Below are 25,922 nucleotides of genomic sequence, written 5' to 3'. Positions count from 1 at the left end.
TTGTCCTTTAGCAGGGGATTTTGCCTGTTCTGGGTGTGTGAGGAGGGCAGTGCTCCTTAAATTAAGTAAACACTCTGATTAGCACAAAATCACCTGGGATCTAGCTCAAATGCACACTCTGGTTCAGCAAGTCTGGGCAAGCCTGACATGTAGTTCTACCTACCTCCCAGGAAAAACCATTTCTGCTGTCCCAGGGACCACACTTTGAGTATCGAGGGGCTACAACAGTGGTTCCCTAACTTGTCTGCAACATTAAACTCTCCTGGGGATCTTTTAATGCTTCCAAAACTTGGGGTGCATTCCAGGCCAATTTTGCCACAATCTCTGGGGGTTGATTACAGGCATCAGTATTTCTGAAAGTTCCCAGGGGATGCCAATGTTCAGACAAGTTTGGGAATCACTTGGTCTCACCATTGTAACTTCAACTGTTCCAACTTGGACTTTTAGGCTCTCAGCTCATTGTCTTAATAATTTCCCTTCCTGGACCTTTGTGCACTGTTGTGAGGAATGTAAATTGGTACAGCCATTATGGAAAACAGTATGAGGTTCCTCAAAAAATTAAAAGTAGAACTTCCATACAATCCAGAAATCCCACATCTGGATATACATCCAAAGGAAATGAAATCAGTATCTCAAAGAGATAACTGCCTTCCCAAGTTCACTGCAGCGCTATTCACAATAGCCAAGATATGGAAACAACCTAAGTGTCTGTCAACAAATAAATGGAAAAAGAAAATGTGGCACATACACCCACGTACACACACACAAACACACACACACAATGGAATAATATTCAGCCTCAAAAAGGAATAAGAATAATGCCATTCATGACAACATGGATGAACTCAAGGACATTATGCTACGTGAAATAAGTCAGGCACAGAAAGACAAATAATGATCTCATTTATATGTGGAATCTAAAATAGTCAAACTCATAGAAACACAGAACAGAACTGTGGTTGCCAGAGGCTGAGGATTAAGAGAAATGGGAGGATGTTGGTCAAAGGGTACAAAGTTTCAGTTAGGCAGGATGAGTAAGTTCTAGAGATCTAATGTAAAGCATCATGACTATAGTTAACAATACCGTATTCTATACTTGAAATTTGCTAACAGGGTAGATCTTAAGTATTCTCACCATGTAAAAAAATTAGTTTGATTAGTACACAATGTATATGCATATCAAAACATCAATTTGGGCTAGGCTCGGTGGCCCACGTCTATAATCTCAGCACTTTGGCAGGCCAAGGAGGGTGGATTGCTTGAGCCCAGGAGTTTGAGACCAGTCTGGGCAACATAGTGACACCTCATCTCTGCAGAAAACTAAAAAATTAGCTGGGTATGGTGGTTCACTTCTGTGGTCCCAGCTACTCGGGAGGCTGAGGCGGGAGGATTGCTTGAGCCCAGGAGGTTGAGACCAGTCTGGGCAACATAGTGACACCTCATCTCTACAGAAAACTAAAAAATTAGCTGGGTATGGTGGTTCACTTCTGTGGTCCCAGCTACTCAGGAGGCTGAGGCGGGAGGATTGCTTGAGCCCAGGAGGTTGAGGTTGTAGTGACCTGTGATTGTGCCACTGCATCTAACCTGGATGACAGAGTGAAGCCCTGTCTCAACAACAACAACAACAACAACAGCAACACCACAAATCCATCAAGTTATACCTCTTAAAGACATACAATTTTTATTTGTCAGTTATACTTCAATAAGGCTGAAAAAAATTCCCTTTTCATACGCAGCTTGTGGACCACCATTCCCTACAAGGAGAGTTTTTTATAGCAAGTCTGGCTTTTATTGTTGTCATTTCAGCATCAGCCCTGGCACAAGCCTGCCGCACAGGTTTTGGTGCCAAATGCAGTCATTCTCTTAACCAGACCGAAGGGAAACCACAACCCTTCCTCTTCCTCTAAATTTCACTGACTGGCTGACTCCTCTCTGGGGCACTCATGGATACTGAGACCCTCTGCCCTGCCTGAGGCGAGGGGTGGTCCCCAAACCCTCCCCAACTTCAGGTGGAAGCTTCGACTGAGGATTCCCACCAGATGAGGGGGCCCAACCTGGGAATGTGCAACACCCAGATGGTTGCAAGCTGCATGGGAAGTCTTTTTTTTTTTTTTCCTTAAGAAGTATGATTTTTCTGGGGAGTGCCCTGGCCAGGAAGGCTTTTTTCACTTTCCCACTTAAGAATCCTGGGGCCTATACCTACTATGTTCCCACAAAAATTAAAAGTTAAAAAAAAGGAAGACTGGGGTCTTGACAAGGGTCTGGACTTCTTCCACTGTTTGAAGCTCCCAAGAATTGAAGCAAGGAATTGCCAAAACAGGGTTACACAATCTTAACAGAGTAATGGAATCAACATACTTACCAATACGATAACTGCCTGTCCATAACTTAAAGTCTACATTTGTTGCCCTTCCTGAAAGTAAATCCTCTGCCTGACCTCTCCTCCTGAGACAGGTCCTGTGTGTCACCAGAGGAGGAGGCCAGGGGGTTGGAAAGCCAGGGATGCTGAGGGAAGGTGAACAATGACTCTTTCCAGTCTATTTGCTCTTAAACATCAGGGTGACTTTTGGCATCCTATTCCACAATCTATATTTTTCCTGTTGTAATGTAAAACAAATGTTCCCCATCTTGCTCCCTCCAATCTTAAAGCAGAACCGCTGCTCCATGTTTATCTTTGGCTTCTTGCTCACTCACTTCCCCAAGCTTTGTGAAGCCCCCACGCTAGGGCTTCAGGCTGTGGCCAAGAGAATCCTGTCTTCCCAAGTATGATATGAAAGAGTGAGACTTGCAGCCCACTTTTATGGCAGAAATCAACCAAAAAAATGACTTGGATAAAGTGCATCCTAAAACACAGTGAGTCTCACACAGACAGCAACAAAGACCTCGTTTACATTGGGGTCATAGGACAGATGCTCTTCAGGGAGCTGTGTGTGCTTCTGCATGTGTATGTGTGAGAGTGTGTATGTGTGTTCAAATCTACCATTTCTACTCCAGGGTTGCTCCTTGGGCATTCCTATTCCTCTGTCTGGACAAGCACAAATGTGAAGAAATCCCTTTAATTTAGAGACTCTTTTCCTGAATTGTGTAATGAAGATAAAAATGCACAGACTAAACAAATTGAGATGAGCCCTACTGATCTAGTACTTAGAATTCTATGGATGGAAACTTTAGTTTTGTTTTGCTTTTAAAGATCAATACTATTTAAAGCAACAGAATGAGAACACAATTGGTGGATAATGCGCTGATGGCAGAAGTGCCTGAATCGGCAGCCCTTCAGGGTAAAGATTCCATGATTTTTCCTATTACATGGTTTGTGTGTGTTAAATTTATCCCGTGGACTGGTTGTAGTTGGAAGAGTCAGATGGATTTATCTCGTGATGTCAGGAGTTTCTGGTGTCCCAAATAAAATTTTAAGCAAATGCTGAAGGAAAGAATAGTTTTTACTCTCTATGACAAATGATATATTCCCTTTAATTTTTAATTTTTTAAAATTAATTAAATTGTTCAATCATTCCTTTTTTTCTTTCCTCTCTCAGGATTAGTTTTTCCAGGTTCAACTCAAGGGAGAATTTAGGTTTGGGGCCAAATATACCATGTTCTCCTTAATGTTCCTCTCTCTCGACATGTCATGTCTAATGGGTGAGATTAAGTTAGAATCAGGTTGGTCACAAAGGAGGAATAAATTCACAGAAGCCCAACCTGCCAAGGTGGAGCATGTGAGAGGCTGCAGCGAAGCATGGTAGTCCCAGACCCTTTGGGGAACTGATGGAAGGGAACTGTTGCTTCTGTGACTCCCACAGCAGCTGTCCCTGAAGTCTCTGTTCCAATCACCGTGTTCAGGCTCCTTGAGGAACACACCCCTGGGGCAGTTCTGGAAAAGGCCGGCCAATTCCTCCTATCACCTCCGCAGGGCAGACTCTTGACTTTCCTAGACTAGTTACCCACTCTCCTCCCCGCTGCAGTCTCCAAGCCACCATGGATGCCCTTTCATGGAACACTGCTGAGCTTGTAATCACTTGTGTAGCTCTGCCTTCCCCTCCAGGGGAGGGGATAATTGGAGACCACCAAGGCTGACATCATCTGTGAACAAAAGGGGTTAATCTGGCTATAAAAACAGAGTAGAAAAGTAAATCCATATGTGGAAAGGGAAATACAAAATGAAAGCTTTCTCTGTTTAAGACCTTGCTCCTGCCTCCCCCCAACCCATCTCTGCTAGCCAAGCTTCACTGATTTGAGACTGGTCCAGGAAAGCCCAAACACCCAGACCCTGGGCCATGAAAGAAGTAAGTGTATAGAAGCCTGTGCTTCCCTTTGAGGGGTTGGGTGATGGTGGTGGTTCTAAAACTGTACTCCACCTGAGAAGCTGACCCCACCATCTGCATCTTGAAAAAAAACAAAAACAAAAACCAAAATGAAAAAACAACTCTCCTTCTGATTAAGAATCTATGATTGCAATCACAGTTCCCTCGGTCATCTGGTCTACCAACCGAATCTACTAGCATTGTCTACCTATCATCACAGTATCACTTGGCATAAGGGAGAAGACACCGTGAGTGCTCTGCTAGCCAAGATAGGAGACTATCTGCCCCTTTTTCTTTTTCTTCTGTCTGCCTTTTGGATAATTTTACTCTTTTGTATTTTTAGCACTTCCATCAAAAATAGACAAAGAGGTGATAAGACTCAAATCAGCACATTTTTCAAGGGTTTGCAACTCTTGGAACAGCCTGATGTGAGGGACGTTTGGACAGAGGAGCTATAAGCAATTCTATAAAATCATTCGCAGGCTGGGCTCCTTCTCCCAGTTGGCATGGGCGACAGCCTTTGAGAAGGGGAAGCATGGAAAAAGTCACAGGATCTCTCTTTTATCTGTCAAAGGGGATGGAGTTGGGGTCACTTTGAAAAAGAGGAGTATGGAATGAGGCAAAAAGTTCCAAATTCTAAATTCAAAGATTCATTGCTGGGTGACTGGATCTGTGTGATGGCACATGGAACATCTAGGAATCTGGCAGTCCTGGCCCAGGACACGGGCTCCTTGTTGAACATTCTGTTGGCAGGGCGAACACGAAGATGACTGAGGGGGAAAGGAAACCAGCCTTTTTGGCTGCCAGCTTCTTGCTGACAGCTGATGTTTACATGTTGTTTTATCCAAAGCAGGCCCACAAATCTTACGTATAAGGGACCCCACTGGACTGAAGTGATAGGATTTTTAAGGCTGAACTAATATTTTCCTTTGACACCAGCTCCCTTTGAACTAGCTACAGACACTGCTCGCTGTTTCAGAATTGCCCACATTTCTAGAAAAGTCAGCCCGTTATTTGAGGGGCTACCTGCTTAATTCAGTCAGTGAGAGGATGGTCCTCTGATCTCCTTCCACTTGTGGACTTTTTATGAATCTTTTGAGATCACTCAGAGTCCCAAAGGGTGGGCATTGTTTTAATTGCCTATGAAAGGGATTCCTATAGGGCAAAAGTTGACCTGGCATTTCTTGCCAAACTAAATGCTTCCAGAGGCTCCAACACAATTGTTTTTTCTCTTGGAGTTGTCTTTTTCTTTCCCTAGATATGCCCTGTCAGCCTTTGGGAAAATGTAGTAAAGCCACCAGCATCACTATGAGCCAGAAGTTATCCAAACTCCCTGGGAATCTTATTTAGTGATTTACCAAGTAGCTTGAGGGAAATCAAGATAGAAGAAAATAAGGTCCCTGTGGGGACCCCTTACTCCCCTCCCACCCTGCCTTTCCTAAATTAGAACAAGCTGTTGGTGTCCCCAGGCCTAGTGTCTTCAGGTTACACTTGGAAATTAAAATCTAATTGGTTTTGTGGTTCTTAGGGTTCTGCCCTTAACAGACTCCTTCTCAAGGATACATCTGTAAGCTTGAGGTCAGCAATACCTACTTATTATACCTCCCTAGTTTTATAAGATGCTCCTGATTTTAGCAGCCTGATGTCTTAAGAATGTCATCCTGTAGGAATGTCATTTGGTGTGTGTGTGTGTTTGTGCATGCATGTGTCTGAATTCCAAATTTGCAGTCCTACTGATCTTTCCAAGGATAACACAGTTTTATTGGAGTTAATTTTGGAAATAGGGGAGACATAACACACCAAGTTGGTGGATTTTTAACCTTGCCTGTCTGAATCTTAGTATCTTAAAAGGAAATGTGTTGTATAAACGTACAGCACTGTTATTAAAAGTCTTAAGGCTTTGCTTATGCAAATGCTTCCTGCTGGGAATCTCACACCTAAATTCCTGGGTTAACTTTTATGACAATGGAAGCATTGACACACACACACACACACACACACACTCTCACACACACACACACGTGTGTGCACATGGAAAAGGATTTCCTTCAACCAACATTGGAGTCTTGATGGTAAAATACCACTTGTGTTTTACTGTAGTGCCTTCAGCAAGATGTTTTCCTGGTTTTAAACAAGCATCCTTCTTATAAAAGACTCCTTTTTCTTTTTTCTTTTCTTTTTTTTTTGCTATCACATGTTTTTAAACGTAACACTAAATACACTTTTTGGTTCAGATGTTTTATCCTTTCCTTGATTTTCCCCCTGCATAATGATCTAATTGTACACACTATATATACTTGGATTCTGCATGTAAGAAAGTCATAGATCTTTAGGACTAAAAGGAACTTACAGAGTATTTAGGCCACATTTTTCTAAGCTCAGTTTTATGAAACAGAAACTAGTGAACGGTCCTTCACATTGCAAATAATTCACTTTCAAGGTCTTGTTTTTAAAACTCATTTGCCACAATTCAAATGTAAAACAGAACTACAGAAGCCAAGTTACTTTCCAGAAAATTATCTCTTGAGTACATTCAGAATTATTCATTTAACCATATGTCCCAGGAAAGATGCCAAATTCCTGCATACTTCTGAGCCTGCCCACATACAGTTCCTTCTGTTTAGACCATTTCTCTCTTCCTTTACCTAACAAACTTCTATTTATCCCTCAGACACTCCTATCATATGGTCTTAGAAAACCCCGTACCTTGTATTTTGTAGTATCCACCATGATGGTAATTATTTAATTATGTATATAACTCTTCAATGTCATTGTTTCCTGCTAGACTGTAAGCTCCATGAGGGCAGGGTCACTTTATGTCTAGTTCATTGCTCTATTACCAGTTTCTAGAATAATGCCTTGCACATAGTGGCTCCTCAATAAACATTTATATAAAACACCTTCATCTATGCTTCACCCATGCCCTCATCTATGCTTCATCTATGCCATCATCTATGCTTCTTGGCACATCAAAAGCTAATATATGTTAGATATCCTGCATCTGAGGATGATGCCCAAAAGGGGAGTTAGAAGGAAAGAGAGGCACCCTGGTTTCCTCTGGTTTCCAGGATCCTAGCCTCCTCTGGTTACACCAGCCCCTCTGACTACCCCTTTCTCTGCCTTCCTCAATAACTTTCTTCTCTCCCCAAGGTTCTCCCACTGGCTCTTCTCCTCTCTTCTTAGAATCTACTCATAGTTTCAACTATTCTCTCCAGCTCTCATCTTTATCTCCAGGAGTGTTTTCAGCTCCCGGAATCTCTTCATGGATAGACAGATGAGACTGCCAACTCACCCTCTCCCTGCTTCTCCTATGTTTATGGTATCCTTGCCTGTCCAGCCACCCAGACCTGACATCTGAATCCCAGTCAACTGCTCAAGGCAAGGAGACTTGGAAAGAAATGCTGTCTTCTTGCTGCAGAACCCAGTTTTCCTCATCAAGTGGTCCGTTTCTAGTTTGTGTCACATAAGGGATGCCTTGTGTGGTGTACTCAGAAGGCAGGAGATGACCCTCTGATGGGACAGCCAGTTTCTTGACCTTCTGGAAGATGACTCACTAGAGAGAGAAAATTAGACTGCTCTAGAAAAACTCTGCTGCAGGCTTCTCCATGAAATAGAATACAGACAAGCACTGGGAAATCATGAAAACTCAAGGCAATCAGTGAGTCAGTAAGCCTTGCAGCCTTTCCATGGCATTTCTGGTCTGGGCTCATTGCTTTGGAATATCCCTTGATCCACTCCTGCCCTTGAATGATTTGCTGACAAAGTGTTGGGGGAGCTTTGTGCATGTTGGAGCTTAGTGTTGAACCTGAGCCCTGGCTACATTTTTACTACCTGTGTGGACCCTGGCAAATAGTTTCTGTTCTCTGAACCTTGTTTTTTTTTCATCTTTAAAATGGATCATAATCCCTATGAGCTTCATGAGGTAGGTGGTTGTAGGAATCAGATATTTTAATGTACGTAAGATGCTTTGAAAACCAAGGATAATTAAGCATTATATGTTTATAAAACCTCATGTTCCTCCTTCATGAATTTTGTTCTCCATATACCATCTGTGTGATTATTGACTTTTCTTTAAACACATGTTTAAAAACATATTTCTTGAAAAAAATTATCTCTAAAGTGTATAAAAATTAGATGGTAACCACAACAAATGCAATAAATATGAATCATTAAATTCTAGCTAGGTATGATTGCCTTTTAAAAGTTCTGAGCCTGGGAACTACTTGCCAATTGTTTAAAGTGAAGTTCAGCAAGTGTTTGGGATGATAAAGGCGTTTTAGCATCAGAAGGAGACTTCCTCCTTGATATAATCAGAAGAATGAAAGAACTGAAATGAGAGAAAGATGCTGACTAACATGGTTCAATGTTGTCAGTGCATGCCTGTGTATCAACTAAATTCATCTTTAGACCAACAAGTCCACGACCCAAACTTCTGGAACACTGAAAACGTGTTAGATATAGATTAGACATAGCACAGGTTGCGCATCCCTTTTCCAAAATGCTTAGGACCAGAAGTATTTCAGATTTTGAATACTTTTCAGTTTTGGAATATTTGCATATATGTAATACGATATCTTGGGGACAAGATCCAAGCCTTAACCTGAAATGGTTATGTTTCATATACACATTATACACACAACTTGGGGGGTAATTTTATACAATATTTTAAATAATTTTGGTGCATAAAACAAAGTGTATGTACATGAGGTCAGGTGTGGAATTTTCCACTCATGGCTTCATGTCAGCGCTCAGGAAGTTTCAGATTTTAGGGCATTTCAGATTTTCATATAAGGGATCCTCCCACTGTACAGAAGGAAAAGGAAGAGCTATGGGTTGAATTGCCCACATTTCATTCACATTCACCATGACTAAGTATGTAACTATGGGACTTAATCCCTCTGGATCTTAGTTTACTCATCTGCAAAATGGGATGATTGTAAAATTCAGAAAAAAATGATGTAGCACAATGCCTGGCACCTGGCCTGTGCTTGCTAAGAGCAGTCACTATGCCTCGTGCTAGAGTAAGGCCTCTATTTTATCTTCACACATCAAAGGTACGACATGGTTGAAATTTCTGGTGTTTTGGTTCTGAGGAGTAGAGGATGACTAATAACACTAAGGATAAAACTTGGGGCCATTTTTCTTACTAGCAAACTAAAGAGGAGAATTAAAGTGAATAATTGGATCATTCGGATTTTAAAAATATCAACCAACAAAGCAATTTCTCCCTGCAAAACTTCGAATAGACCTATCCACTCCTTCAAGAGTGTTGTGGTCAACATGGTGTCAAGGGCTTGGCTAAAATTATAAAGCACTGAGAGGTGTTGATATTAAGCATTTTTTTTTAAAGGAGTGCCAACTCTAAGTTTTCAGGATAAGAAGAAATATGATGAATTCAAGGCCTTCTCAGAATTTCTTGCACTTCAAAGAGCATGTACTTGGCAATGATTCCGCCACTTATCCTGAGTTTGGTCAACGTGGCTGAGGAAAGGCAAAAGTCTTAAAATCCACGCAGATGGAACTTTTCCACTGGCCCTATTTTGGTATAAATATTCATCAAGGACTAGAAACTTAAAGTAGATAGCTGTCTGAGCTGTGAGAGGTTTGCACTAAATTTCAGCCAGTTTTCGGTCGCCCCTCCGGCTCTTGTCTCTCAGGAGGGCCAAGCCTCCTGAGATGCAGCTGCTGTTGTTCCGTGATCCAGGCCAACCACTTCCCCAGACCACAGAAATCACTAGAGTTTGTTCTCAAGAGATGTCCAGCCAGAAAGAGAGGGCCTCGAGGTTCAGATGAAGGTTCAAGTTAGTTGTTTGAAAAAGGGAAATGAATCAAGGCCTGGCTCGTCCACCATCCTAAAGCCCATCTTTTTGTAGAGAAGCTTGAAGAAGGAGAATAAAACTTGAAAGCATAAAAAAATTCAGGGTCTGGTTTGGTGCACTGGCTTCCTCAATTTCTCTCACTTTCATTTCCTTTTCATCTTAAGATTCCTCCTAAATGCTACCACGAAGTCTCCTCCCCACTTCCCCCACCCACTCCTACTTTGCCAGTTCTGATCTTGGTGCAGAATGGGAAGGGGCCACACTGAGGGGTGCTTAAATAGGTTAATGGTCTCCCCTCCTCTATTCCACAGCTGTTTTGTTTTTGTATCCTCCGCTCTTAGGGTCTCTTTCCTTCTTTCTAACCCCTCAGAATTCCTTGTCCCTGTCAGAAAGGAGAACAAAGCTGCTCTTACCTCTTTTGATGCCTTTCCGTCTCCTATTTCCCGATTCCATCCCACTCCCTTTTCTATCTATTATTATCACTGAGCCCATAACATGTGCCAGGGTTCCAGGGCACACCCAAAGGGGAAGAGGGAATGGTCTCTGTTCTCAAGGAGCATAACATGGAGAATTTCAGCATAAACAGGATATGATGGTACAGGAGTTAAGCAGGCAAGACAGCCACTGTAGATGCTTCAGGGCCATTCAGAAAAGTAAACGTGCATTCAGCAGGTGAGTAAGTCCACACTAGGAGTTCACAGGACAGAGAACTTAGTCAGAACTGATGGTTTTATGGAGGAGGGCACTGAGGAAGGAGTGGCATTTGGGACCGTGGAGGAGGAAACCCTCTCAGCACGCCCACAAGGAAGAAAAGTATGTTCAGGGAATGAGTGACAGGTCTGCCTGGGGCAGCAGAATGTTGTAGTGGAAGATGTGGCTGAAAAGGGACCCATCACAAAGAAACCTGGATGCCAGGCTAAATTCAATGGCAAGATTTGAAAGGGTCCTGGTGGCAGCTCCTGGAGACAAAGTTCTCCCTTAACGTGACACCTCCAGGGGGCTGCAGCAGGAACTCACTTTCCATGCTTTGGCCTCACATTAATCTGCTGCCTGGACACATATCACTTTCCAACTGTTTATCAAATACTGCCTCTATTATTATCTAACAGTACTTCAAAGGAAAACTTACATGCGGTAAAAATGCACCAATCTCCAGTATTCGCTCGATTACTTTATATGTATATCCCATGTGACCACCATCTAGATAAACACGTAGAATATTTTCAGTGGCCCAGAAAGTTCCCTCAGGCCACTTTCTATTCAATAAACACCTCTTCTTATAAAGGTGGTTGCTATTCTGATTTCTATCACTGTTGATTAGTTTTGCCTGTTTTTGAACATGGTAAAAATGAAATTACACGGTGGGTATTCTTTTGTGTCTGGTTTCTTTTTCTGTCTAACATGTTTAAAATTACCCATGTTGTTACATATATTAGATTTTTTGTTACTAAGTAATATTCTGTTGTATAAATATAAAATGATTGGTTTATCCATTCTCCTGTTGATGGAGATTTGAATTATTTCCAGTTTGGGGCTATAATGAATAACATGGCTCCAAATATTTTTGCCCAAAATTTTTTTGTGAACATCTGTGATCCTTTCTTTTGGACATACACCTAGAAGTGTAATTGTTGGAATACAAAGTGGATATATATTTAACTTTTTAGATACTACCAGACAGCTTTCCACGGTGGCTGTATCATTTTATATTCTCCCTGGCAATGTCTGTGAGTTCCAGTTGCTCCACATCCTCTCCAGCACTCTGTCCTGTTGGTACTTAATTTTACCATTCTGCTGGGTATGTGACACTGTCTCATTGTGCGTTTGTTTTTCTGTAATGAATAATGATGTTGAACATGTTTTCCTATACTTTCAGCTATTTAGATATCTTCTTTTGTGACATGCTTATTCAAGTCTTCACCTGTTTTTTAAAAATTGGATTTTTAAATTGATTTGTAGAAGTTATTTATATATTCTGAATACAACCTAGATCTATGTATGTATGTATGTATCTATCTATCTATCTATCATCTATCTATATACACAAATATATATACACACACACACATAAATATTCAAAATGAAGGTCAAAGCATCTATTTCTTGGGTTTCTTCCCACCGTCAGGGAGACTTGGTGTCAGCTCTTAGCTGAGTGAGATGGCCAGCAGACATCCCCCAGGGTTTGTCTGGGGATCAGTATATATAAATACTGCAAATATTTTCTTTCTGTGGATTGCCTTTCACTTTCTTAGTGGTATCTTTTCATGAAAGCAAGTTCATTTTAATGGCCAGCCTTCATAGTTATTTATTGAGTACTGCCTCCAGAGGAAAAGACACAAGCATGCAAAATTTGATTACCCTGTTACTGTTTTAGCATTCCATATAGTAATAAGCGATGACAACTTTACAAATAATTTTTAAAAGTTTTGGATATTACCTCTATTTATCAACCGTTTCTTCTTTGCCTCCTTAGCCTTCTTTGATTTTGTATACATCCCTCTCTCCCTTTTTTCTTTGAAAGTCATGTTCTACATGTATGCATGTAGAACAGTGCTGATCTTTCTTGAGTGTTTATGACATGGGTTTGGAGTTCTTCTCTTGGTGCTTTAAAGCTGCCTGGCACCTCTTTCTTGCCATGATTTCCCACATTAAAAATCCTCTTGCAAGAAACAGGATAGCTGGTGGCACAGAAGGGCTTCCCCACCTGAGTGAGGACAGGAGAGGGAATTATCCTAGGCAGGTGGAGGAGCTGGCACAAGTAACAAGATGGATCCCCAGACAAACCCTGGGGGATGCGTGCTGGCCATCTCACTCAGCTAAGAACTGACACCAGGTCTCCCTGACGGTAGGAAGAAACCCAAAATATAGATGCTCTGACCTTCATCCTGACCAATATGTAGGACTTAGTAGGTTAACTGGGACTGGGACTTCAGAAGAAAATGGCCATTACCTCCTTGAATCTGCCAAGGAAATAAAGAAAACCAATAAGGAGAAGTTACATAGAGAGAAATTTTAGCTCAAAATAACAAAGAGCTTTCCAATAATTAGAGGAGTTAAAAAAATTAGACATCTTCAGGAGGTGTGAGTGTTCCTCAGCGGTATTCTGACAGCAACTGGCTGCCCAGCTCATCTTGTGTTTATGGGGAAGTGATTCTACACAACACAGTTTTTAAAAGTCTTTCTGAACTTGAAAGTCTATAGTACCTTGAATTCTAATCCTACCTCTCCCACTAACTAGCTCTGTGACCTCAAGCAAGTCATCTGGCTTTGCTGGGTCTGTTTCCTCATCTGTTAAAGAAGGCAGTTGACCTAGAGAATCCCTAAGCCTCTTCCTACCTCTTAAAATTAATTTTAATTGCTGAAATACACAGTATAAACATTATTCAAATAAATATAGGATGGTTTCCCCTGTGATGGTCCCATTTCTGGGCTGGGCTCATGGAAATGTGCAAGGTGGGTGATGACAGCCATTTTAATTAGCTGGGAATCTCATTACAGGGTTATATCTTCCCCATGGGCTATTGAGTTCTGTTGGCTGTGTAGGAGGACAGATTAGAGGAAACAAAGCTTTTCCATCAAATCTTGCCCTTTCTTCATGTCCTTGTACCATCAAATCTTGCCCTTTCTTCATGTCCTTGTAAACACAGGGATGATCACCATAATGTTATTTTTCAGATAATTGCCAGGGAATCATCTGGGATTTTATTTTTCTCTGTTTAATGTACCATGTACAACTGACAAAAATCAAGGACAATCATCCTAGCAGCACTGAGATATCCAAGCCATATGTGTTTCATTTCAGTGCATCGCCTGCTCTAGAATACAGCAAGAAGGAACTCACATTTTCAGACGAAGTCAGATATTTGAAGTAAGAACTGTGTGAAAGAAATTGTTTTGATGCAAGATTCCAGCTCTTGTTAACCAAGTTCCCATATTTCAGAACGCTGGTTTGCTTCCTCACTTCCTAACATCAAAAAGTCTTACTTGAGATTTCTTTTCCTCTTGTTATTAAATGGCTTCAGAGTGAAGCTCAGGGTGCACACACATGCTGTGGTGTTCTGAACAGTGTTTTCATGTTCTGCTCACATGTGCCATGTGCTGGATCTCACTGACGTATATGTGCACACACGTGTGTGTTCCTTTCTTTCCATATATATTGCATATTTTTGGCTACCTTTTTCTTGCTGTCAAAACACAAACCTGTATCTTCCTGCAAAAATTCAAACTCAACTTGGGGGAGTTTGCTGGAACTCCATTGCAGGGCTTGGGAGAGCCTCAAGTCATCATCATGAGAAGTTTTCTATGTGCAGCCTGACAGGCCTTGCTATCCTGCCACCCCAATGGGTTTTGCTTGAGAAGAAGAGGAACAGGTTCTCAGATGAGAAGATAAAAGATGTGCATTTGTGGCTGGATGAATACAGTGGAAGGTATTTCTCCACAGTCCAAGATGGGTGATATTCCCCAAGTTGGAAATCAAATAGGATGGAGAATATGGGTGTCAGATTCAGAAGGCATAAAACTGGACTATGGCCTGATCCTAACAGCTCATTCATCCTTGTCTTTCAACACTCAGCTCAAATGTCCCCTCTTTGGGAAGCCTTTCTTGACCTCCCCAGGTAAGATTAAGTATTTCCTCTTCTGATCTCTCTCAGTCCCACACATGTACCCCGATCAAGGTCTTTAGGCACTCCTATGATTCTTTGATGATTTGATTAGGCTATTCCTTTTCTGAGACCATCAGATTTTAAAATTCCTTTCCTTTTATTTCTTCATTTCCCACCTCAGTCCCTGGCATATAATATTTGTGTAATACAGGTTTAGACAAAATAAATTCTTAGAGTTGGCCAAATCAAAGGTGAGTTTAAAAAGTTTCAACAAAGTAATGTGTTTATTCTCTTTACCATTTCACCTTCATTAGCTCTTTTAATGGTGAGGATGCCTTGTGTTTAACACACATTCCTTATATGTCAAGTACTGTGCCAAGAACTTAGATGATTGTTGTGAGTACAATAACTTTTAGGCCCCTTTTATTGATGAAGAAACTAAGGCTCAGAACTAATATGACTTGTTCGAGGTAATAGGAAATGAGTGGCAGAGTTGGAATTTGAATTGAGTTTGTTTACTCCAAGAGCCTCAGACCTCAATCCACTACAGCTGTATGTGTGTGCATATATGCACACACATATATATGTTTACCTATGCATATATGTGTATATTTGTGTGTGTGTGGTGTGTAATGCTGCTAATGTCTCAACTTGATGTGGAAAGAGTCTTTATATTTTTAGGTTCTTTGTCTATCTGACATGAGAATATCTCTTCTTTAAGGACAATGTCTTAAATGCATAAGATAAAAATACAAAGAAAACCAGTATTACTGAGATAGTATCAATATAAAAAAACAAATTTGTGACTTAGTAACAGATGTGCCTTTACTAAGTTAATGAATATGATCTAGCAGTGGGTGTAATTATGGCCATTTCAGAGCAGGGATGAGTATAAATTGTAGGATGAGGATCTATCTCAGCTGTAATGTGATATAAAAATACCTGCTTTCCATTGGTATCAAAGGCATAGGGGCTGCTAAACTTCTAGGGCGTTTGTCTTTATTCATAGTAGAAAGAAATGCTAAATTTCAGTTATAGGTTAGGGATAAAAAATGCAATACTTTTCCTAATTTAAGTTCCCTGACACCCTCAATTCTATCTACAGATCCTAGGTTAAAAGGTTGTCCTCTATTCACTAACAAGATTTCAAAACATCTCTCTCTTACACTTCCTCTAAAATAAGAAGCCCCCAGATGCTGACCTCTGCCCACATTAGTGTCAGATCCTCTTAACAAGGAGACTGGCTGGCCGAGCCAGGGTTGGGGTGGGGAGCACCTGTGTGCCGTGGTAGGAGGGGTGGCTCTCCTCCAGGATGAGGGCAGAGCTGGGATCTACTTTCCCTTCACCTCTCTCAGCCAGCAGATTGCACGGGTCAGTCACCTCGATGGTCAGCCTCATGAATCAGTACCTAGAAACGCCACTGAGTCATACAGCCCAAATAGATGCTCTCTTCTAAGGGCAGGTTTCTTATGAGGTCATTAGTCAGCCAAGAGCCCTTTCCCTATGCTCCTGCCCTTTGGTGTCCCTGACATCAGTACTATGAAAAATACAACCTAAACATTCAGCTGCCTCTGAAAACATATGCTGAGCAAAGACAACTGGTCTACCACCGTATCGCTGTAGGAAGGCTGAGGGACCACTGGCTGCTGGTGGGACCTAAGAGCTGCCAATAGTCCCCCTTGCCTCAGCCTCCTTTTCACTCAGTGCCACTGGTGGTTTCTTCCCAAAGGCCCTGTTTAAAATGTGACAACTGGGAGGACTACTACACTCATTCTACTGTTACACTGTAGGGATGACCAGAGTTGAGATGTGGCTCTGAAGGTGTGTGTCCTGGAAAATCTGAGGGTGGTTGGAAAAGGAAGGAGAGGTATGTGTGTGTGTTGGGGAGGGGAGAGGTCAAGGAACACAAAGACTCACAGAACACTGACATTATTTGAAAAATAAATTCTACCAGACTCAAGTTTACTTGGCAGGGATCAAAGCTTTCCTATTCATTGTCATGTATTCAGCACTTAGCACAGTGGCTGGCACATAACAGATGCTAAATAAATATTTGCTATATAAAGAAATGAGTGACTGTTGCCCTATCTTATAAGCAAGACATTGGAGGGAAAGACTGGTAATGGAGCAGGGCAGGGCTGCTATGGAAAGGGTAGCGACTAAACACCCAAGACGAATTGTGGCTATTCTCATGATTTTGCAATGTGATGTGGCCTGAGTATATTTATGGCTAGGTCCAAGTTTAACTACAAAGAGAAGGTCCTGCAGTCTGAGAGCTTAGAAGCCCCATGTGATGTAGGTAAACTGAATTTGGTCTTCCACATTCCAATACTTAATAACCTATGGGATTTTTGCATCATGCTGATGAGAGGGGGTATCCATAACAGCAGGAGGAAATGTTTATCAAGGGTATATTATGTATCCAGGCACTTTATGCACTTTACCTCATTAAACTATTGTTTAAATGTAGAACTACGGTGAGCTATCTTTCTCAAATGAGGAACCAGAGATCCAGAGAGGATCAGTAACTTGGCGAAGTTTGCAGACCTGGCAAATTGAAGAGCTGCAGGTCACATCTAGATCTTTGTGCTTGCAAATGTTGTGTGTTTAACGGCTCCTTGAAGTGGCTTCTGGACCTTGTGGCCAAAGCTAAGTTCACAGCCAAAATGTCCACCTGAACTTCTGAGTTTCAGGGTATGAGGTTGACACAAAACTGGGATACTCTGGGGGTGGAAGTGACAGAATACAGCAGACACTCTTTTCTCCTTCATTCATAAAAGATGCTGTGAGTCAATGTATCTTGGTTGTGGCACCACTCATGTAAACATAAGTTTGTAAATTTCAGATATGCCATTTCTTACGTAAATTTCAGATATGCCATTTTTTTCTTTGTAAATTTCAGATATGCCATTTCTCCCCCTGTCCCATTTGTGACATGAAGGGGTTGAATGAGCAGATAACAAGATTCTGCTCAGCTCTTTTAGACAATGGCTCATTAGCCTTTGTCTCCAAAGATAAATTTTACAAAGGATTCAATATTTTTTAAACAGGAGGAGGAGACAAAATCTATACACAAAGCATGTGGATTTGAAACAGCCACCTTGAGTTGGACACTGGCACTCCTTTGTCCTTCAATAGAGTTACTTGCCAAATGGAGCCTTTGTTTCTTCTCCCTTAGCAATTATATTTCCTTTTAAAGCATGTCCCGGTGGGGGCCCAGGCCATGTTTGGCTTGGTCGTGATTTATATATTATTGGGTAGGCCATGGGTCAGGCTGACCAGACATGTAGAAATGCACATGTCAAGGCCAACCTTATCCCCAGGGCAGAGTTTCCTGAAAGCTCTGGGACAAGGTCTCTAGAATTATTTTTAGAGTATTAGGATAACATGTATTATTCTTTAAAAGGTCTCTCTACTAGTCTTTTGCCGGGAGATGTCCATTAGCCTTCTGGAAAACCAGGAGAAATCAAGAAAGTCTTTATTCTATACCCGAGAAATGGCTCTGATTTGGTGTAGGTGACAGTATACTCCTGGTGGTGACCAAGAGATATCAAAGAGATACAGATGTCTAGCAACATTTTGCAAATGCTGGGAAGCTTCTGAACCAGACTATCACAGTATACTCCTGGTGGTGACCAAGAGATATCAAAGAGATACAGATGCCTAGCAACATTTTGCAAATGCTGGGAAGCTTCTGAACCAGACTATCAATGAGTTCAGTGGGCTGGAAGAAATTGATCTGTGTATGAAAGTCACAGTAATAATCATAGTCCCTCCTCACCAGATTTTTGCTTTCTATGAATGCCTTCTGTTTCTTGTAGAGTGAAAAGAACTGAAGTTTTGGAGTCAGAGAGGCCTGAGTTTGAGTTCTTAATCTGTCATTATGTGACCTTAGACAAGTCATTTCAAACTGTTAGTCTTAACTTACTCATGTGTAAAAAAGGACACCAATATTTTTGCATGGTAGTCCTTGAAGCTAAAGAGCTAACACACAAGAAAATGTCAATCATCTCTGGACCCTTAGAGATGTCTTTCCTTCCTCTCTTTTACCTAGCCCCAAACTTGCCTGTCCTAACAGAGAACAAGTCTGTTGGGAGGCAAGAATCCAAATAGATAATAAAAGTAAGAACAGACTCCTTTCTCTTTTCTGAGAAAAAAAATGTAAAAGGGTTTGCTTCTCATACAGAAGAGCAGATATGAGACAAGGAGTTGATTTGGGAGTTGCACAAAGCACTATAATTGATTTGTCTCTTCTGTTTTTGTGAAAACACAATTTCTGCATCAAATATACAGGGTTAGATACTAAATTTGTGTTTCAGCCACTAAAGGAGCCTTGGTGAACATAGGAGACTCAACTTCATATGTAACTCTTTCTATAAAAGTTTTATAGAGAGCATTTTCTAGAGCTTTTGCAGATCTATGCTATTGCTATATGTAAACGTCCAACGATGGTTTGGGACACACCAATTGTTCCATGTGGATTTAAGGAAATGTTGTGATCTTGAAGGAGTCCTGCAAAAGTGGCTGGTGGCCCTGCACCTGGTGAGACAGTAGCAGCTGCTGGCCAAATCCTCTTCCTGTTATCAAATGGTAGGGGATATGAGGATATTTCTAAACGAAGGCTCTTCAAGAGCAACAGCTGTCTCTTCGTTTTGGATGTCCTGAAAAGCTGCTCCACAATTCCGCTTTCAGTGGAACGAAGTTTTAAGCCTATTTTGTCATAATCATTTGTTATTTGGGAGATGGTCTGGTGTAAAGGAAAAGTCAGTGGGCTGGAGGCAGAAGGAACCCTGGTTCTCATCCAAATTCTGCCACTTCCTAGGAAAGGTGACCTGTCCAAAGTCACCCAGTGAGTAAACGCCTGCAGTTATTATAATGACTCACGCCCCTGCCAGAAATCTGTTCTTAAAATAAAGATTTAAATGGTGTTGGATGAATGGTTGGGAGATAAGAGCTCTCAAGGTCTGTTACTTATCATGGCAAATCTCCACTTTATGAGACACAAACTATTTTGAATGTGCAAGCTAAAAAGAAAGGACGATTTGCCTTCCTAAAGTCAAATTGAATACTTCTCCTGGAGCTCTGTCAGCTCTAGTGAGTTGCGAGAGGAACTATTCCCTTACTTCTCTACTCTTTACCTTTTCCTCTTGGGAAGTGGCCTGCGTAAGGGCGGAAGGAAAGACACACACAAAAGCCTGTGTGCAGCCCCTCCTTCCTGGTCCCCAGCCTTTGCTGAATTCAGCCTATTCTTTTTTCATCCTTGTCACCTTTGGTCAGTTAGCATGAAGAGAGGATCAAACCAAGCATCCTCAGAGGGGAATGCCAAAGTCATTTTTCCACTTTCCAACTCGTAGGAGTGTTGGTAAGCTCTGAGCAAATTCCTAGCCTTGGAGCTGAGATGCTTAGATTAAAGCCTGAAGATAATCTGATGAAGCTCTTTCCTGCCTCCCGCTACCACAGTGGCGGATACATTGGTGAAAGTCAACTGTCAGCCCCCAACTCCACATAGTCAGACACACCTGCAGGTTAGGACAAAAATCTGCAATTCACAAAGTAATGGTTTCAGCATCTGTTTTTAGAAAGCCTTTAAAAGGGATTTGGATAATTTCTGTTTTTAAAAAATAAGGCTCTATTATGGCAAAAAAGTTGCTTACACACCTATGGGCATGTCTCCAATGTCTTGGCTATTAAAGTCTTTAAGTGACAGTTTAATATGTTTTTAAGATTGAGAGAGCCAACGACAATTCACGAGGAGCTGTGTTTACATTGGATCAGCTCACCCGGGTGATGTGCCAGTACTTTGGCACACTGCAGGAAGTGGAGGTGAAAGCAGGAAGGGCTGAGTACAGAGGGAAGGCCTAGCCTGAAGGACAGGAAAGCCAAGAGGGATGTGATGTAGAGAAGCATGGAGAGAGACATCCAGGTGGACCTGGCAATGGACTTAGAAGTACCATCATTTAATGCCCCTTGGGCATTGTGTTGAGGGGTGAGAATTTCTAATTGGATCCCTCTGGAGCCAGCCCACTGGTGACTGCACAGTCAACTATGAACAGGCTCCTAGCTCTCTTTCTTCTAATCCCTTCTAAATTCCTACAGATGGCTCCTTGACAGTCAAGGGGTCTGTATTCTTGCAGAGCCTAACAGGCTTCAGTACATTTTCTCTGCAACTTCTGATAAGGAGCTTGATCCCTCTGGGCCTCAGTTTCCTTATCTAAAAAGTAAGGCGCTCCAAGTCCCCTTCGAGGCCTAACATTATGTAACTCCAAAGTGAAATGCTCAATAACTGGCAATCCATGTTCAGAAGGAAAGACTGTTCCATGTAAGCAGATTTTGCATCCGCTGGGTGAGAATGAAGGCAACAGCATTTGGTCATTGTCTTAGCTTGTCAAAGCTGAGCAATGGCTTAGGTTCAGCTGAATGAAAGTTAGGTGCTCTTCAGATGGGGCAGTTATAAATAAAAGTGTCCTCATTCGCCAAAAAATTCCTTTCGGCATCCATGCACCCACTGAAATGTACCGCCACCACCAAGGACTGCCATGGCTAACTGTGAGCGCTCATATGCTGAGCCTTTTATGTACATCATCTCACTTAATTATCACAGCCATCTTGGGAGGTAGATGCTGTTACTGTTTCTTCAACTTTCAAATGAGGTGAGGATACAGACTCAAAGTTAATTAGCTTGCCCAAGAGCACACAGCTAGTAAGTGGGGGAGCTGGGACTTAAACCAGATCTGAAGCCAAAGCCTGCACTAATAACTTGCATCCTTAATAAACAAGAACAAATCCATAGTCGAGATTGGTTTCACCCAGAAAAATGGCATTTGGCCTTCAAGGCCCTTTGTTACCAAGAAATGTTGGCGATTTCACCATTCTCAGGGAACTGTCTGTGCTAGGAAACCTTCTCTTTCCTAGTAGAAAAAAAAAGATGGTTCAAGAGCAGCCGGTGGAAGCATTTTACTTAGAAAGAAAGAGAGAAGTTAGGGAACTTGTAAGCTCTGCCACGATGTATGTATGTGGCCCCTAGTGAGTCTCTTTCCCCAGCCTGTCTGGGGTTGGTTAGATGACCTTTAAGTCTACTCCAGTTTTTAGATTTTATGTTCTCTGCTGAAGATCTTTTAATGACTTTCCAGTTGGTGGGGATTCCCGCCCCAGCCCCCTCGGGGGTAGGGAAGCGGAAACAGCCTGTATGCCATTTTAAACCATTTCTCATTTTGTAAATAGGCCCCTTGCAGCTCTAAGAGTCTATGAAATTGTTTCAAAATGTCCAAGTGCGATTATGCATCCTGAAGCCAAATGTTATAAACCTCCCCCCCATACTGTTGCAGATTTAAAAAATAAATATGCAGTAAAAGCTTTTCAGCGTGTTGCTGATATCACGTAGTACTTAATCACTTCTGTGACGTTCAGTTCAGCAAGGGGAGCTTCTCGGCTCTCCTCCCTCCCCTCCACATTTTGAGTTGAAGGCATTGGTTAACCTACAAAATGGTGATCTTCCTCCTGATTGTCGCAGTCCCAAGAGATAAAAAAAATCTGCCCTTTCATCTCTACCCACCACATTCTTTCTCTAAGCCTGTAATTGGATCTAAATGGAAAACAAACCCTTTGCAGGCCAAGGAAGTTGGCACTAGGGGGTGACAAGAAGGCGAACATGTTCCACTTCTAATCAGGATAATCACACTCCCCTATGCAAAGGAAAATAAAAACAAGGCTTCCTCCAAGTGGCAACACAGGACTGTGGTGAGGAGGAGGAGTCTCCATATACCTCATCTCACCTCATACAGTAACTATCAACCAGCTTATATTAAAAATACTCAGAATCATTTCACTGTCCAGAGGACAATGGAACTCTGCCACCTTTAGCCGTGAACTATTCTGTGTCTGAACTTGGGGAGGCAGTTCAGACACACAAATATCAATGCTACAAGTTAAAAAATAATGCATAAAATGAAGCCTATGCAAACAGTGTGGTCTTAGCTGGACAGATATTCTCATGACTCACTCACAGGTTTTTGAGTCCTGCTTTGTGGCATGGTGTGCTATGTTCAAACAGGGATGAACAAGGCAGGTTTGCCCTCAAGGAGTACAGAAAAATGTATAGAGAAATAAGAGCATTGCATGCATAACTCACTACTAGGTAGCAATTAATAGGTATCTTCTAAGAGTCTAAAATGTTATGGTAATTTCTGTAGGAGGGGAAATGACTTGATTCTGCAAATAGCTTGGCAAATGCAGTGAGGCATGATACATTCCAGACAAATGCCCAGATTCAATGTGACTTGGTACCCACATTTAGAAGGATCCACTGGACTCTGTGACAGGGTCTGGGCAGGTTGTCTGCAGAAGAGCACAGCTACAAATTAGATAGTGCATGCTGTGCCTCTGAGTGGCTGTTTGTGTCTTTAGTTTGATTCTCACGTCTTTTGTTTTTCCCCCTCTCATTCTACCCTGCAGGTTAATGGCAGATGTTTAAGGAAGACTTTGCCCTGCAAGACTAAACCCTGTGAAATCAGAGTTTAACAATGACTGCTTTGGGAAATTAACTCACAGTGTCAATAACCCTGCTACCACTGCCATGAGGCAGGTTAGGCCTATCCTCCCCACATCAGAGACAAGGAAACTGAGGCTCAGAAAAGTGACCTGGTGAATAACGTGCAGTTAAAAAGTGACAGGGACTGAGTCTGGATGCCTAGGGCTTGCCTTACAGTCAGCTGCCTGTTAGAACCAACTCTCTGTGACCCCGGGCCTCAGTTTCCCGATCTGTAAAGCCTAGGTTGTCTCTCTGTTCCCTTCCCGTTCACATGTTCTCTAAGTCTCCAGCCTGTGCCTTCTCCCAGCTGCATTCAGGTAGGCAACAAGTAGTATTGGAGCTATAGGCACAGCCGCAGGCTCCTGTGCAGGAGTTTACCCGTGACCTTCTGGGCTCCGGGCTAGCCCTTCTTGTAAGGGAAACGTGCAGACCCTGGGGACAGAAATCAGTTCCCTTATGCTGGAACTGCTGCCACTGCCAACATCACCATCTAAAGAAACTGTGTGTGTGTGTGTGTGTGTGTGTGTGTGTGTGTGTATTGGGGGAAACACACAAAACACTGGGATAATAGCACAAGGGAGACTGTGAGTAAATATTACATGCTCTCAACCCTTACTTCAGCCACCTGAGGACAGGGAGTGAGGAAGCTAGGGGTTTTTCCTTTACAGACCATAAGATTTCATATATATATATAATATATAATATATATATTTTATAGATATAATATATTTTATATACATTTTATATATATTGTATATATATATAAAACCTTAATTAAATTTTAACTAGCATCACCAAAGACATAAGACCCTTCGCAAATATTTCACACAACATTGGGTTTGGGGTGTGTGTGCCTGTTAGCTCAAACATGTATTCCCAACTATTTGTTTTCCATGCAGTTTTGGAATTTAAAGAGTTCCCTTCTCATTACCTTTTGGGAAGTTTCCGCGAACAGATGGGAAGGGGAAACAAGAAAAAGTAAGAATCTGGGTAAATACAAACAGCTTTCCACTCACCTTTTTAACTCCCGGGTTGAGGTCCTTAGCCACCTTTGCCATCCTCTTCTGGGGTGGTGGAACAGCGCCTGGCTTCTCAGGCAGAGGCGCGAGGGCGCGCAGCGGGGACAGCGGCGGCTGAATGGCCAAGTTCGCGGGCCTGGGAGGGAGCTCTGTGCGCAGCCAGGCGCAGCTGGGCCGCTTTAATTGGAGAGCGGGACTCCCTCTAAAACCTCGCCAGCCACTCCGCGCCGGCGCTCGCGCGAGGCCAGCCAATCCCAGCGCGAGGCTGTCCCCCTCCCTCAGGGAGGTCTCTGCACTGTGGCAGCGAGCGGAGCAGAGCGCAGGCTGCCCTGACGTCAGCATGGCCGCGGCGCCTGACTACCCAGCTCGCTTCTATCCCTCGAGCGGCAGGAATCCGTCCCCACGCCCTTTTCCTTTAAAGGGCAACGGGCCGAAGGTGGGGCGGGCGGCGCGGCTCCCGCGATCCATTCAGGTCAAAAGGGAGAGTGATCAAACAGGAGAGCCGAGGTATTTTTAGTGAGCTGGATCCAGAAATAAATGCTGAGCTGTGCTCCCCTTCCCACCCTTTCTGCCTGGTCGTAGGGGGCGCGGGGAGGGCTGAGGGAGGAGGGGTTTTGCAGGAGCTGGCTAACTTTTCCCAAACCTGGGCGAGTTCTCCAATATCCAGAGAGGAGAAAAGATTCCAGCGAGTTATGATTTTTTTAAACTTAACGTTTGTAAAGTATTAAACTGCTTTCTTATAACTTGCTTTAACATAAATCCTTCCTATTCCATGAGCAAGAAATCACTGTCCTGATCTTAGAGATGCTCCTATGGACATACTGTCTTGTTGTATGCTCATATTATCTCAGATATTATTATGATGATGACTGTAAGACGATAGATGAGGAAATAATCAGAATAACTGGTCCACAGCTGAATTATTGAGCAAGGCTTTAACCTGAGAGACTGAGAGTAATAGAGAGAAAGCTCATGGGGGCGTGGCGGGGGGGGGGAGGGGGGCGGGGGGGGGAGGGGGGCGGCGGGCACAGGATTGTAAACTATAAACTAGGAAGTTAGTAATTTTTAGATAAATGGGGTCATGCAGGCCTGGACAAACAAGATTCCATCTGAGTTCACAAATCCATGGAATGTGGAGTCCTTGCAACACATAACATAACTACTCTTACAAGACAGAATTGGCCAGGTTCCTCTCTCTATGCCACGTTGTTTGCCTATAAAGCCACATCTCTCTGCTGAGCCGGTTCCACAGACTTGGATTCCCAGAGGCATTTCCCCCCTGCCCTGACTGAGGATTAAACACAAGCCCTTTTTATCCTGGAGAGAATACTGCTGTCTCTGTTGTGAGGTGTTCGGCCTGTAACCCGTCTTTGCAGTGCCCCCTGCCAGAAAAACCAGGGTCCTGTGGGCTAAAATAAAACTCGGTTGCACAGAGACTGAAGAGTGGTCCCGAAGTACACCACTCGGGAGGGATTTGGGGAGAAGGGGAGGCTGCAGTTCCCATTGTGGGGCTGTCTCTTGCTGGAGGCTTTTTCCTCTTGAAAGCCTCCTCCAGTTTAGTTCTTATCATCATCTCCAGTCGTCCCAAATCTCGGCCAGGGATCCTGAATTGTGACTTTTTGTTACATATTCCTGGAAAGGGCTTTTTGTGG

At 42.6% G+C, this 25,922-nt stretch overlaps 1 protein-coding gene across 1 annotated transcript in view; it reads right to left on the bottom strand.

Moving 5' to 3' along the window:
- LMCD1 (LIM and cysteine rich domains 1) overlaps positions 1-24,469 on the bottom strand; it is a 66,504-nt gene extending 42,035 nt beyond the window's left edge. Inside the window, exon 1 of the mRNA XM_516253.8 lies at positions 24,268-24,469. Within this exon, the coding sequence (XP_516253.4) occupies positions 24,268-24,309 (42 nt within the window). The 5' untranslated portion in view covers positions 24,310-24,469. The remainder of the gene's footprint in view (positions 1-24,267) is intronic.
- Positions 24,470-25,922: the final 1,453 nt, after the last annotated feature.

Source organism: Pan troglodytes, chromosome 2 (assembly GCF_028858775.2).
Source record: "Pan troglodytes isolate AG18354 chromosome 2, NHGRI_mPanTro3-v2.0_pri, whole genome shotgun sequence".
NCBI lineage: Eukaryota > Metazoa > Chordata > Mammalia > Primates > Hominidae > Pan > Pan troglodytes.
The sequence above is the reverse complement of the archived record's forward strand: the minus strand, read 5'-3'. Positions and strand labels throughout refer to the sequence as shown.